General features: G+C 48.2%; 1 protein-coding gene across 13 annotated transcripts in view; it reads left to right on the forward strand.

Annotated features, from left to right (window-relative positions):
- LOC120449874 overlaps window positions 1-14,868 on the forward strand; it is an 85,052-nt gene that overhangs the window by 28,062 nt on the left and 42,122 nt on the right. For 8 of the 13 annotated variants that reach the window (XM_039632546.2, XM_039632547.2, XM_039632548.2 and 5 more), the window contains 3 exons: window positions 9,035-9,180; window positions 10,072-10,351; window positions 11,673-11,804. In XM_039632546.2, coding sequence (XP_039488480.1) covers window positions 9,035-9,180; window positions 10,072-10,351; window positions 11,673-11,804 — 558 coding nt within the window. Of the gene's footprint in view, window positions 1-1,476; window positions 4,006-9,034; window positions 9,181-10,071; window positions 10,352-11,672; window positions 11,805-14,868 lie in introns of those variants that run through there. The other 5 variants (XM_039632541.2, XM_039632545.2, XM_039632542.2 and 2 more) reach the window with 1 other exon arrangement.

Below are 14,868 nucleotides of genomic sequence, written 5' to 3' on the forward strand. Positions count from 1 at the left end.
TTAGCAATAGTCTTAGTTTTGTTTCATTGGAAATCAGCAGATTAGTTTAGCCATTTTAAATAAATAGCAGCACAAACTTTAAGGATTTTCGTTTCGAAGTAGACAATAAATAAAACCAGCTTAAAGTGCGCTAAATACAAAATTAATTCGGTCACTGCAGAATAATAAAACTCATTCGCAAAAACCCAAACGAACAGCAAAAAGTTCGGGTACTTTGTGATTTATAGAGCAAAACAAATATAATTAAATAAATCCATGAATAAATATGTACATACACACTTACACACACACGTACGCACCCACACAAGCCAAGTGATTTCTTTTTTGCCACTCGCTTTGCTGGCAACAAGTAAAAATAATTAATTATAGATAAATGTGTGCGACGCGTGTGAGATAAATTGGCAAAGCAACAGAGCCAACAACAAAACCGAAAACGAAAAACGTAAACGAAAACGAAAAACAACCCCTGCTGCCGATGTAATAAATGACTGTGCCGCAAAATGAGCTTTTAGTTTAATTAATCAAATGAATAATAATCAGCACTAAATAGTTGAGGCCAGTTGGAAAGTGGAAAGTGGCAAGTGCACACACGCACGCACACACACAAACACAAATGGCGGACTAGCGCCGGATGTATGGGATACTGAGGACAGGACATCGCCATCGTCAAGGACGAAAAGGACCTCGCCTCCGTTGCTGCCGCTGTGATTTAGATTCATTCTGGCCGCCCAACAAGGCAACAACAACAGCGAGCGCGGCGATCACAGCGGCGATCACAGCGGCAATAGTGGTGCGATCGGTGGTGCACCGCCATCTCTTAGTGGTGGTGGTGGTGGTGGTTGTGTTGCTGCGACTGCAGGCGATCCTGCGGGTCCAGGAGGAGGAGGAGGAGGCGGAGGAGGTGGTGGTGGAGGTGGCGGTGCTGCAGGAGGAACCGGAAACGGAGTCGGAAACGGAAGCGGAAGCGGAAACGGAAGTGCTGGCGGGGCGGACTGCAGCAGCGACGGCGATCCCAAGAAGACCTTCTCGCTGCACTGCTGTTGCGTGATCGTCGACATCACACCAGTGGCGCATCCAGGAGGACGCCTGACATCGGCAACAACGGCCTCGGGAAGGGATGCGGGTGGAGCCGCCGCTGGCGGAGGTGGTGGTTCCGGTGGTGGCGGTGGCGGTGGTTTGGGCCTTGGCCTTGGCGAGAATGTCTCACAGTTGGCCAGCCAACTCTTTCGCTTTGGCAGCAAAAAGCGACCAGGCGTTTGCATCTGCAATGCCCAGTGCCGGCTGCAATCGCTGGGCGAGACCCAAGGCAGCCTGGGTGCCACCACACTTAAGACCCATCATGGCAGCCTGGACAGATTGCTGCAAAAGGGCGACGGCACTGGGACAGCCACCAGTGGTGAGCGCTCGATAAGCTGGGTGGTGGATGGTGGGGCGGCGGGCTCGGGTGCCCTGCTCAACGCCTCCTCCGATGAGAGTGATGACAAGAAGAAGAAACTGGACGAGGGCAACCAGTTGCCGCCACCGCCACGCCCACCCTCGCGATCACATGCCAAGCCCACGGCCAAGGAGGAGTTCGATCGCGGAGTGGAAGTGGAGAAGTTCTATCACCAGATCAACGGCGACATCTTCGAGATCACACGCCGGGTGAGAGCTCGCGATGAGGAGACCATGGAACAGAAGTGCATCAGGCGCAAGGGATCGGTGAGGCTGGCCGAGCCCATGGGTCATGCCCACGTGCGGATCGAGCAGAGACCTCAGTTGCCACCGAGACGGCAGAAAAGTGCCGAGGAAGTGGCCACCATGCCAAAGAGTGCTCTGCGCCAGCCGCCCGAGCAGCTGGAGTGGTTCGATCGTCGTGCGCAGCAGCGCCACTCCGCCCGATCCGCCGAAGGTGGCCAGGTGCGGGAGGAGACCATGGAGTGGCTCAAGCTTCAAAAAACTGCCAGTCCCATTCAGCCAGTGCGCACCTCGTCGGGTCCCAGTGAGATCACAGTGCTGAAGGACGAACTGCCCGACTGGCTGCTGGATCATCTGCCGCGCAAGAAGGAACGGGAACGAGATCGACTGCCTTCGGATGCGGACAAGGCTGTGGGCTCTGCCTATGCAAAGGCCCTGGCCGATCTTCTCAAGAAACCGCTGTCCCGACAAAGTTCCGGACCCTGTGAGTTCTCGCTGCTGAAGACCGACATTGTGGAGTGGCTCACCAAGATGCAGGGCAGCAGTGGAACGGAAAGGGGCAAGTCCCGTCGGTCGCATCATCGCCGCAATGGCAGTGGTGGCGATGCCCAGCCCCGATCCAATTCCCAGGAAGATGCCCAAGATCAGTCGAAGACCAGCCATCGGAAGAGACACTCCCTGGGGCACAGTGGTGCCGTCAGCGAAGAGGAACAGCAACAGCTCACTGCCGATTGGATAGCCTATCCTCTCCACAAGCTGCAATCCCTTGGAAAGCAACCTCCGCCAGCTCAACCGCCGGAGCGCATGAGCATTCCCAGTGGCTATGCAGTGCCGAGTGCCCTGTCCCACACTCCCCTATGCCAGCGGAGGGAGGAGCGTTCCCGGGAGCGAAGACTGCGTCACTCGGCCAGCGAAGTGGTGGCGAGTGGTGGGGCAGGAGTGGCATCCACATCAAACACCGCCCATCTGGAACGGCTGTATGCCAAGCCGCACAAGGAACGCTATCAGTATGTGCCGAAAACCAAAGAGTCAAGTGGTAGAAAGGAGCGTTCCCGTCGCCATCAGACCCAACGGTCCGCCACGGTCTCCGACATGTCCGCCCAGCGTTCCGGTGGCCACAAGCGCAAGTCCTCGAGTGCGGAGCGGGCTCCTCGTTCACCATCCCCGGGACCATGTACGGATCCCGATTGTCCACTACTCCCCATCTGTACGGATCCACACTGCCGGTACCAGGAGTGCCAGGCGAGGCAGTGCATCACGTCGTCGGTGAGCTCGGTGAATCTGGCCAGGCATCAGCAACTGGCGCAGGTGCAACTGCATGCGGTGCCGGCTCATCTGGTTGGAGCCATGGGCTCCGATGTGCCAACGACACCATCCACAACGGCCACGCCTCCGCCGCCAACAGGAGGTGGAACTATGGGCGTGGGAGCTACCGGAGCAGGAGGAGCAGGAACGACGAGCGAACGCCGCCTGGTCATCTGCCACGACTGCAGATCCTGTGCCCCACTACTCAGCTGCCGGAATCGCAAATGCCTCAACGCCGCCAAGTGCAACTCACTGCCTCGCTGTGCCGCCGACTTCAATCGCCTGCGCACCCAGCTGGCCCAGCCGCCCACCACATTGGATGACATTGAGCCGGCGCCACTGGACGACCTGGAGATGCAGCCACTGCCCTCGCCACCGCATCCGCATCCGCACCATCACTATCGCAGCAATTCCCAGCCAAACACCCTGCAAAGGGGAGACTCCGCCAGTTCCGCAGGAATGGGTGTGGGAGTCGGAGGAGCCGGACACGTTGGATTAGGAGGACCGGGATCGGGACTCGCTTGGCTGGAGCCCACAACCACGCTAGTGCAACCACTGCCCGCCTATGTGCATCACTCGAATGGCAAGCTGATGAAGTCCGCCTCGGCTGCATCGCTCAATTCGCGAAGACGGCGCCACAAAACCGTGCACTTCGGCGAGAATCTTCTGCGGGAGGTGTGCCAGAACAGGAAGCTCATCAAGACGGAGGCGCAAGTGCCCTCCGGTTCGGCGCCCATGAAGGCCAACATCCAGATGCTGTACAACTTCGTCGAGGGTGTGCTGAGCGCCTGGGTGGACGACGATGAGGATCAGGTGCGCTCCGGCGCGGAATCGGAGCCAGAGCACGGTGTGGTGCCCATGCAACCGATCCACAGATGCAACCGCCTGCGTTACCAGTGCATCCGGCGCGTTGTCGAGGAGGCAGCCGACCTCCAGGGCACCCTGAAACTGGGCAACTCCCGCTATCGCCATCGCCACTGGCGCAGCACCGCCAAGCAGTGCAACGAAATGTTCCTTCGCAAGGTAGGAAGAGCTGATCCTCTAGAGAATTCACTTTATTTCTTCTAGGATTTCTTATCTTTCGAGATTTGCTTATAAGATTCGAGAATGAGAGATATGCGATCTATATATCTCTTTATTTATCTAAAGTAAACTTCTAGTAGAATATGACGTATATTAATCTTAAAACACTAAAGATCCTATTTGCGACAAATGGATATTTATTTATGCCATACTCGAATATTTTACAAAACATTTCTCAAAATCAAGAGTACTCATTTAGCAAGCCTTACTTCTAAACTTGGCAATGCCTTATGCCAATCGCTTTCGTTGGATATATTTGTCTGGACTGCTTTGAACTTTTACTGCCGTGGAAATGAATGAAAATCGCGTGAGAAAATATGTCGCCTTGGCAGAAAGAGCCAAGAGGACCAATTTAGCCACAAACTCATACTCATTCTCACACTCGTCCCACCGCGAATTCCTGCAGCTAAGTGTATTGTCTGTCTGGTACAAATTCATTTTGGGGGCTGCCTAACAAAACGTTGATCAAAGCCAAAGCATCCTTTTCACGCTCGAGCTGCTCCTGGGCTCCTTTTCTGGCTCCACAAAGGAGCAATAAATTAGAGCATTAGCCCCAACTCCCACTTTTCCCCACCGAACCCACGCCAGTTGAAAAAAGCTCTTAACACACGAACAAATAGCATTCGTTTTTGGGTGGGCGAAGTGGGTGGTGTAAATGGGAAATGTGGGGTGGGAAAAACTGGTACTTGTATTTAGTTTTTCGGTAATGAATGGCATTGATTGCAATACGCATGAATCAAACGGCTTCAAAGTGATAAAAGGCCATTTGTCCGATGGAAAATTGAGAGAGAGAGAGAAGACTACGTTGTGGGCGTGGCACCGAATGAGGAAAATGGGAATATGGGCAGCGATGTGGGAAAGTATCTGAAAATAGGTAGATAAAGAATGCCGTGCAGTGATATACGAGTATAGTATAGATTCTAAATGTGAGTAACAACTTCAGAATTCATTGGAAACACGCACGTATCTTCTCTGTGTGAGTGGAAATGTGAATGTGTGTGTTTGTGTGCGAGTGTGTGTTTACTTTGCATCCATGTAACTACTATCTACATACGTTTGGTTAACTTCACAAGCAAATAGATACATTGGTCAAGGGTTTCACGAGCAATGCTTGAATCTGCACAAAGATACCGAGAATACACACACATATTCAAATGGAATTGAGCTTCAATGGGAGGGACTTCAGTTGGCTTATCAACTGAATGGGTCTGCATATTAATTAATGGCCAGAGCGACGCTGAAAGAGATTGTCCCGAATCGGAGGAGGGTATGGCGCGAATTGGATTTGCCGGATTAAAGGTGTCGCATATCTATGAGTTCCACCGTTTCCATGCCCCGTTGCTCTAATTACGGCTTGTTACCTGTCCACATGATCTGAATACCTAAATGTTTCATGTCCTGTGATTACTGCACACTCACACACACACACACACACATCCATTCTATCCCCATTCCATTAGATTCCAATCCCAAGGTTGCCCGAGTCGCTTGTTAATTTTGATTGATTCAATGCTAAACAGTTTCACCTTCAGCCAATTAGATGGCTCAGCTCGGCGCTGGCTGGAATATTTAATCAAATCGGAATGACACTGCAGGTTTACCACCTGCCACCTTAGCCACCTGCCACCTTAGCCATCCACCCACCAAGTGGAAACCCCAAACGAAATGAGCTGTGGGATAATTCCAAATTGATTTTCGCATTGCAATGCAGCAATTTGACTGAGCGAGGCAACAAAAAAAAATAGCAAATAGATAACAAAACTTTACAAGTCAGCAGCGAAAGGAGCGATGATGGATCTGGTCTCTATCTTTCGATTTTATCCCCAGACCAACCAACCAACCACAGCTATATCTTCACCCTGGCAGATTTCTTCGTGTTTGAATCAATTTCGTTTTGGCTAACAACATTTGCGCCGGCAACGAAAACTTCTTTAATGCCTCACTTAATCGCAGCAATGCCAGAAACGTGCCACAGCCACCGAATAACTTTTTCCCAGCAACCTTGCCACCCACCTAACCTCCTTCCGAATTTAGTATACATATATATGTATATATATGTGGCTATATGGGTTCCTGAGAGGTCGCAGCCCCTGCATAAACACTCTATCAAATATTGTAATTTTTGACAGCGACATATGAAAAGATTTTGCCCCATCAAAACGAAGATGAAGTCTGGGAGTCTGAGATTGTGGCAGTCTGGGAGTCTGGGAGAGGTGACAATAGCAATGGCAATGACATGGCAGCCCCAGCTCATCTCGTCCACATTTGACATTCAAAAGTCATTGATAATTATGGCTGAAACGTGAACGACAGCCGCATCGAGGGATCACAATCAATTCTTGATTAGAAATCGTAACGAAAGCACCTGGCTCACCTTTGCGGATAAGTTGGGTGTAGAGAGTGGGACTTGGATGGACTATATGGAAGGATATATGGGGGGGAAAGCATCAGTGAGCCTAAGTGGGCGGGTTCGTCTGTGCGTAAATTGAATTTTGATTTTGCACCGATGCTGAGATATGGCAATTTGGTATTAGGCCCCCAAAGTAATCAGATGGGCAAAGTGATGTGGGGCTGTAAATGGGAGAGTTAGGCACAAGGATACCTGGGGAATGCCCCGACTGGCTGCCATTTAATCTTTTGTGTGATTGTTGCTTGGCCGTGTTCGCATTCGTGTTCGTGTTTTGGGTTGCCCATTTAGGCTTACCCATGTGAGCGTTTTTGGCCCAAATCGAAAGGGAGCAGAGGCAGTGGACTGCCCGTTGGTGGCATTGGAACCATTGTCAGAATCAGGGGATTCTGTTCGCCTGATGAAATTCAAGAAACAAGTCGACTGGCTGCTTGATGTACTACAACCGGCTGCCTCTTTTGGGCCAATTAAAAATTCATGAATCATTTGACAAACTCCTTGGACTCGGGCCAATCCCTTCTGGGATGACCAGCCGGAATACCAAATGCCAAATGCGTAGTAATCTGTTGTGAAAGGGTAGCCAAAATCTGGACCGCTTTAAGTCGCCCAATTTGATTAAACGAAAGGTGTCCTGGACTGAAGTACGAGTAGATTTTTCATTAGTCGTGAAACTAAGATGGCTTTCCGTAGATTTTTCACTGGCTCACTCTTTAAGTTCAAAAGGTATATTCATAATAGAGGGGTTTGAGTTGGTGTTTCCACAGCCCCACCCACATTTCAATTTCCCTGACCCATTCTGCAACTGTTCCACTCGACAGCTTCCGCTCGGCTTGATGATTTCATGGAAAACTTCATTGAGCAAGCGGAAACTATTTCGTTTTGGCGGAGTTCAGGTGCGGGGGTGTGTTTCTGAAGTTTCCTTTTAAATTTTCGGCCCAAACTCTACGAGCCACTTAAAGTGACACGCACAGATATCGATTTGGGGAGCCATCCATGCCATTCCACTCGGGTCCTTCCTCGCAGCTTGTAACCACTTTGATCTGAGTGGGAGTCCTTCGCTTCCTGGCCATCAGCATCATCGACAACCCCTCAGTCGTCGCTAAGCAAGCCACGTCTCAGGTTGGGCTCCTTTGGTTATTTGCATGCCTTTGCACTGCTCTTCGATTAATATAAAATTTGATTAAACTTGGTCGCTCCGACCGATGATGCTGCTGTGTGGGTTAAGTACACATGACCCCGGCTGGCAAAAGACGGTGACTCTGCGCCACGGGTGGGACTTGCCAGCCCGTAAGCAAACATCAATCCCCAAAAACCCCATTCCAAAAAAACACCACACCCCCCCCAAAAAGAGGAGGCAGTCAAATAAATAACTTGTAAAACATGCATATGAGCAAAAATGTTTGAAAATTGCCAAAACGTAAGCAGGGGTGAGAGGCTGACAGGCTGGAGTATCGTCGTAACCAGGAGTAACCAGGGAGCAAGGACTCCAAGAACTGGTCGAAGGACCCCATCCCCAGTCACAGGAAGCAGAGACGAAACGAATAAACACATTGTAAATTGATTTCCTTGGGAACTGAAATAAAAATGGCATGAAAAGCAAGTGAGCGACAGTTTTGGGCGTTGGGCAGAAATGGGCGTGGCCCCGGTCCTCGCTACGCCCACCTCGATTGAAACGAATGAATGGGCAAACCAATTTTTATTGCCACGCGGGACACGTAGCCCGAGTGCACAGAGCCATCGACTTTGGTCTTGGCTTGAATTCCCACATGAACCGAAGGACTACAGCGCTCCTCCACATCCCATCGTCCTGCGGAGAAGGCAGAAATGGCTGAGTGACGAACGGAAGGAAGCTGAAAGCTGGGAGATGGTAGATGGTAGATGGCCAGCCGGGCCAAAGGCAAACAGAACTCAGTCAGTGAGTCAGTCTGTGAGTCAGTCAGTCAGTTAGTCAGTTAGTGAGGCAGTCGAACGACCCGGCTTTTGATGAAATAACATTGCCAAGTAACAGTTTGCCGTTCGCCATTTATTTCCCTTCTCTCCCAGCGATTCTCCCAGCCATTTTGTCAATTGTTGTCTGGGCCTGTCCTATCTCTATCTGTCGAGGTCCTTTTTTCCCCACACCCCTCCCCCCGCCCCCCTTTTCGTTCACTAAAAATGCAGGCGAGAAGAGAAGACAAATTGCTTTATCGACGACATACGTAACAAATGTTGCTGTCGGCACTGACAACAACAACAGCAACAACAACAAAAGCAACAGCAAACATCGCAACAACAACAACAACACAGAACGGCAGGAGCAGCAACCTGGCCATTATTGGTTTCAAATGGCTTCGTCCTGCGAGGCTTACCAGGAGATGCCATCCTGCTGCTGCCAGCTAATTATGACTTAATTATTTCAATTATTTTCTCTTCGATTTATTGAATTTTATCGCCGGCAACCGAAACCTCGTACGTGTTGCCGTAATGAAATTGTCTGTCCACATTCTCAATGCTTGCTACTTGATTCTTGATTCTTGATTGAGACAGAGACTGAGAACACCTCTTATATTTATTTATTTGCAGATTTCGGACGATGATCGAATGAGCCTAACTACCGCCGTTTCGGATGAAGATGATGGGGAAAGTGTCATGGCGTCACCATATAAAGCAAAGGCAACTGGCACCGCTGCATCCTCCTTCAATTGCACGGGAGCTGTTCGCAAAGCCGGGTAAGGAATCCGCTCCAGGGAATTGCCGAGTTTATGCCCCCCGTTGATGTAATCTGGCATCTGGAGATAGCTGAGGTTGGGGTTGGAGCTGGGGTTGGTTCCTTGGCTGTGGCCAAACCTGCTCACGTCCAACAAGTCATCATAAATAACATACCAGTCCAGTGGGTCCATGGGGAGGCTCCTCGGGGAGCATAATTTCACAGTGATTAAGGGTTTTGGTCAGAGGTGGAGAAAGCAGCGGCTGGGGATTAACGTTATTATGTCCGCATAGAGGGTATCAAAGTTGCAAAGGCACCTTCGCATGTGGCAAGCACTGAATCGAGATTAAGGTAAAATACCATTACTTTTATTTAATCGCGATTCATATTAGCAGCCAGGTCTGTATATCTTGTATTTTCGAACGTGACTGTGCTTTAGATGGCTTTTTCAATTTATTAATAACGCGTAACTCTTCAGGGATAATAAAAATATATTTTAGCTCAACGAATTAGAAAGCAAACAGTTGTAATTATCTTGCCTAAAAAATAGCTTGTAAAAACAAATGAGACCCTATATTTTTGGAATTTTTGTAGCAGCAACGCTTAGCGTACTTTAGAAAGAAAAGGTATACCAGGGTATGCACAAGTCGACCTTTTTTTGTTACCTCACCTACGCTCTTATGATAAACTGCTTGAGGACTTATGTACACAGGACATGCCCCATCCCATAACGCTGATCTTGATTAACTTGGAAGGTTAATGGGTTGATAGCGAAGCCGTTGAAGTTCTCCAAGGGATTACGAGTGGCAGTTTCCTGCCTGCTCCCTCTTCCCCACAAGCACCCAACTTTTGCCCACTTTTCTTACCTCCCCCACTAACCAAAAGTGAACCACATCGAAATGTTTGCTTGCAGCTTCCTATCGGTAAAGAAATGGTTACTACGCAAGAAGCACCAGATCGAGCTGGCAAGAAAGCGGGGCTGGAAGGGCTACTGGGTGTGCCTGAAGGGCACCACGCTGCTCTTCTATCCGTGCGATTCCCGGGAGGGCCGGAGTGTGGAGGCGGCGCCCAAGCACTTGATTATCGTGGATGGTGCAATTATGCAACCGATACCAGAGCATCCCAAGCGCGACTACATCTTCTGTCTGAGCACGGCATTCGGCGATGCCTATCTCTTCCAGGCGCCCTGTCAGGTGAGTATCTTTATTGCAGTTGCAGCTGGGTGTGGATGTGGGTTGGATTGGGTTAAGTTGCGTTGTGGGTGGACACGAGTGCCCCAGGATATGCTCGCTCTCATTTCGAGCAGTCAATATCCAAGGGAAGTCCTTCAAGGAAGCTTTGAAAGACTGGCCTTGCCGCGTCCGAAGTCAGCGCATTGCAAGATGGCAGCGCAAATTTGTTTGCACAAGGATATGCAAGGATATGCAAGGATATGCGAGCGGGCGGACGTAAGCGAGCTCAGCCCTCGCGGGTCCGAGTCGTCCTGCTCTCTCATAATCGCCAGGCTGAGTGAAATGGCATACATACAAATGGCATAAAGAAACCACAGATGGAGATGCACTCTGAAAAATATATATCGCTTTCGATCTTATTCTGTTTCAACTGAGTAAAGAAGTTCCAGATTCGTGCATATATAATATATCTATTAATATTTTTTGTTCATTTACAAATTCTAAGATGGCTTTAAATTCATTTCAAAGCTTTCATTTATTTCGGAGTTGCATGTTCGTCGTAGCTAAGCTCTCCATAATCTGGGGTTTATAATTTTCAAAGTCAATGGCTTGTGGAATATTAAGGAAGGAATTTTTCATTAAAGTCATAACTGGGGCACAATTTACGAAACGAGTGCAATGCATATTTCTGCGAGTGTGCATAGATGCAGATGCAGATACAGGACGAGGACGAGGACATGGACATGGACATGGACGAGGACGCTGGCAAGGCGCTGACTGACGCAACCCGCAAACGTCTCCTCAAGTGCGAAAGAGTAAGATATACACAGAAAGAGAGAGAGAGATAGGTGTAGAGATAGAAGGGCCCGGGGGCGGCTTAAAGTGTGAGCCATGATTGAGGTGGCGTTGACTGACTGCCAACTGGCAGATTGCCTTGAACAGCTGCAGTGGCAGCAGAAGCGGCAGAAGCAGCATCCTTGTGGCAGCCCTAAACTGTTACATGTCTCAAAGGCATACGTTCGGCATGGCCCTCCATCGTCCTTTTTGTCCTTTTCGTCCTGCTGGGGTGTTGCCAACTCTCGCTCCCATGGCCCAACGTGATTTGTCATTAAATTTGCATAACTGATAGCCAGCGATGAGCGGGGATGAAATGGTTTTTGCAAATGGGTGGCTCCAAATGGTTGGATGCTGGCTTGGATGCTGGCTTGGATGCCATTCGGTTTGGGGGACAAGTTCGACGTTTGGCGCTGGGGAGCCATGTCAAATTGCTTGCGGTGCATTTGGTCTGCAATTTGTTACAATGTTTCCTCTTTAACAACCGCATTTCTGTATCCATCCGCAGGTTGAGCTGGAGAACTGGGTGAACAGCATACACAGCGCCTGTGCCGCCGCCTTTGCCAGGCATCGCGGAAAAACTGGAACACTACACCTGCTCCAGGAGGAGATCTTCCGGCTGGAGAAGGCCATTGAGTCGGTAAGTAAATATGTTGGCATCAAGTGTGGAATTGTATATCTATATGCACACATAACATATAACGCATACAGGCCGCAAAGACGCAAAACCAATATACATTTCCATACACATTCAATGTGGGCTTGCGAGCGTGCAAAAGTATTCGTTGCGGTTTTCGGTGCACCAAGCACCACCTGGAGAATTCCAGGATGAAATTCAAGGAGGGCATGGTCTTGGATTGCGGTTGCATTTCGCATTTCGCATTTCGCATTTTGCATTTGGTTGCAGACTCTGCTGCCGCTTTGTTGGCTCAGGAAATTGTTGCTGCTAGAGAGTTAAGTCAATTTTGCCAAGTGGCTGCAATGCAAAATGAATTGGTCCACACAGCGATCCCTCCTCCACATACAGTCATACAGTCATACCGTGATGTGTAAAGGGATAACGCTGCGTTTCGTCGCCGTAAGGCCGACTAAGCTCCACTGAATGGCATATGCAACAAATAACCCATCAATTGGTATCGCTTACGAATGCATCATCGAGCATGCCATTTGTGCAAATAGCAAATGGGATTTGAACTATTATAAATCGCATCGCACTGTATGAATGCAGCACGCCACTGAATGGCAGATGAAAAGCGAATTAAATTAGGAAACCCATCGAATTGGGATTAACTGCACATCAGTGCAGTTACGAGTTTTCATTGGAGTAGGGAAAACGTGTGTCTGGTAAATGTTGTGAATATTGATGAGCCTGTGATTTGACCCATAAACTGAAGTACATCTTACGAATAGCCTAAAAATGGTTAAACTAAACTTAAAGTTGTTCTAACCAGCAAAATATGTACTCTAATTAAATTTAAAGAAAGTTGAGAATTCGGTGTATTAGCTTCTAGGCGACAGCTGCATACATAACTCATTCGAAACTCCATTACCAGACGCACTGACTAATGTAATCGACTTGAACAACAAATTCCCACAAATATATCCTTGGCAGGACAACAATTTCTCAATATCGCGCTGTCAACTCAGAAGTCAACGGCACAAAAGGCGACGGAACACAACAATCGCATTTTCCACCCGCATTTTCCGCATTCCCAACCAATTTCTCAGTCTCAGTCTCAGGCGATTCCCCAAAGATTTATGCCATTGTCGAAACGAGAAGTGCGGGATGGATGGAGCGAGGGGCGAGGGGAAAAGTGCTTCTACTTGCAACTATTTATGTATTTGCTTTCAAATCAATTCCCCATCAATTTCGCGGCAAACAGCGTAAAATTCCTTGCACTGCAATTTATTTTCCTCTCTCCAGCGAAAACTTTTGTAAAAAGAAAACGGTGGAAAGAGGGATGGGTTTTGGATGGAATGCGTGGGTGGCTGGTGGAAAAACCAAATCAAAGTGAGGAAAATTTTTACGCGGCACAAATCGCAAGACAAAGCAAAAGGAGGCAGAGATGGAAGATGGAAAAACGAATCGCAAGTGCAAACAGAATTGAACTCGAGCTGAAACTACAAGAAATTGCACTTGGCCCACGATAAATGCTCTGGATAAACCAGGCAGCCGGAAATCGAGGCACAGAGATATGCCATCCCATCCAGTGGCCCCGCCAAAGAAAGTAAACTTTATTTGTTTATTTATTTTTCATCATGTCATTTCCAGTGGCCCTCACTTCCCTACGTTTTCCACCACCACCAGCACCACCCACTTTTCCGTTGCTGTTTTTCTTCGCTTTTGTTGTTTGTTAGTTAGTGAGAGGGACTCCAAAAGACAATTATGTTGTCTGTCCTATCCTCAACAACTTGATTCATTCGTCTCTGTCGACGGCATCGCTACTATTCTTTTATTTTCACCGCCTCAGTTGCTACAGTGTTTGCCGGAAAATTACAACTTCCGGTTATGGGAAATCCAACAAAACGAAAGTTTTTCAAATTACTGTAAGCAGAGACCCGTAGAAGTTTGCTCAGTGCTCGTAATTAGTAGCCGGTAAATAACTTTGAAGGATGTTAAAACTATTATTAATGGTGTATCTTTAAGTTTAAGCTACCAGATACATATAAAGATACATGCATAGATACATATCAGATTTATTAAATTAAAGTATTATTATTTGACTTTTTTAATACAGTAAAAGTATGGTTGTCTATGAGAAAATTACATACAATCGATTTATAATTTAAACTGTGTTCAATGTCCTTGATTATTTCTGCGTGTCCCAGTTACTGCGGCACTTTTTCCATCTCGCCCTTTTTTAATTCAGTTTTTTCCGCCACAAACTTGTAGCCTGATGTTATGACCAGGTCGAGAAGGCCTGCGTTTGCCGTGCTCCTTCATCCATCTTGCACTATCTGTCCCTTTGGATAAACCATAATTACTTCCTTGAACTGCAGCTTTTTTGCTCCGTTTCCCTATCTTTCTCTCTCGACTTGTTTGTGTTTACTTCGTTTTTCGAAAAAGCAAGGCAGCAGGGAAATAACAGGGAAAGAAAACAAAAACCATTGGGCGGAAGTCCAAGATTGCCATAAGAGTGCTCTGGGTGCCCTATTGCTTCCGCTTTTCCTCATTTCCCCATTTTCCAGCTACGCCACTTGGCCAAAAAACAAACTTGTTGGATGAATATTAATTAAATGAGCCTAAGGACTGGCCATAAATGCATTTGCAGTTTGCATTTAGCATTTAGTACTTAGCATTACTCTGCCCTGTTGCATTTGTTGTTAATTAATTTTCTAGAAAAATACCAGAAGGGTCGCAACGCTGAATGAAATTATAAGTAAGTTGACGCAGTAGGCAGTAGCAGTAGCAGTAACGCAAAAGAAAAGGTGTCACACCAACGCATCATTCTAGTTGCTCCTTTTGTGGGCGTGTAGGTGTGAGTGTGTGAGTGTTTGTGTGTTTGCGTGTGTGGGTGGTTCACCGCCCCTTTTTCGGTGAAAAGAGCAACAGTGTTGTCACTTTTTTTCTTCTGCCAGCCTTTGTTGTTGTTGTTGTTCTTCTACTTTTGTGTGGCGCCTACGCTGCTAGCTCCCAGCTCCTTGTTGTTGTTGTTTTTTATAGGTGTCACCTTTCGGAAATAATCATATATGTGTCAGGGGGG

Source organism: Drosophila santomea, chromosome 3L (genome assembly GCF_016746245.2).
Source record: "Drosophila santomea strain STO CAGO 1482 chromosome 3L, Prin_Dsan_1.1, whole genome shotgun sequence".
Classification (NCBI taxonomy): domain Eukaryota; kingdom Metazoa; phylum Arthropoda; class Insecta; order Diptera; family Drosophilidae; genus Drosophila; species Drosophila santomea.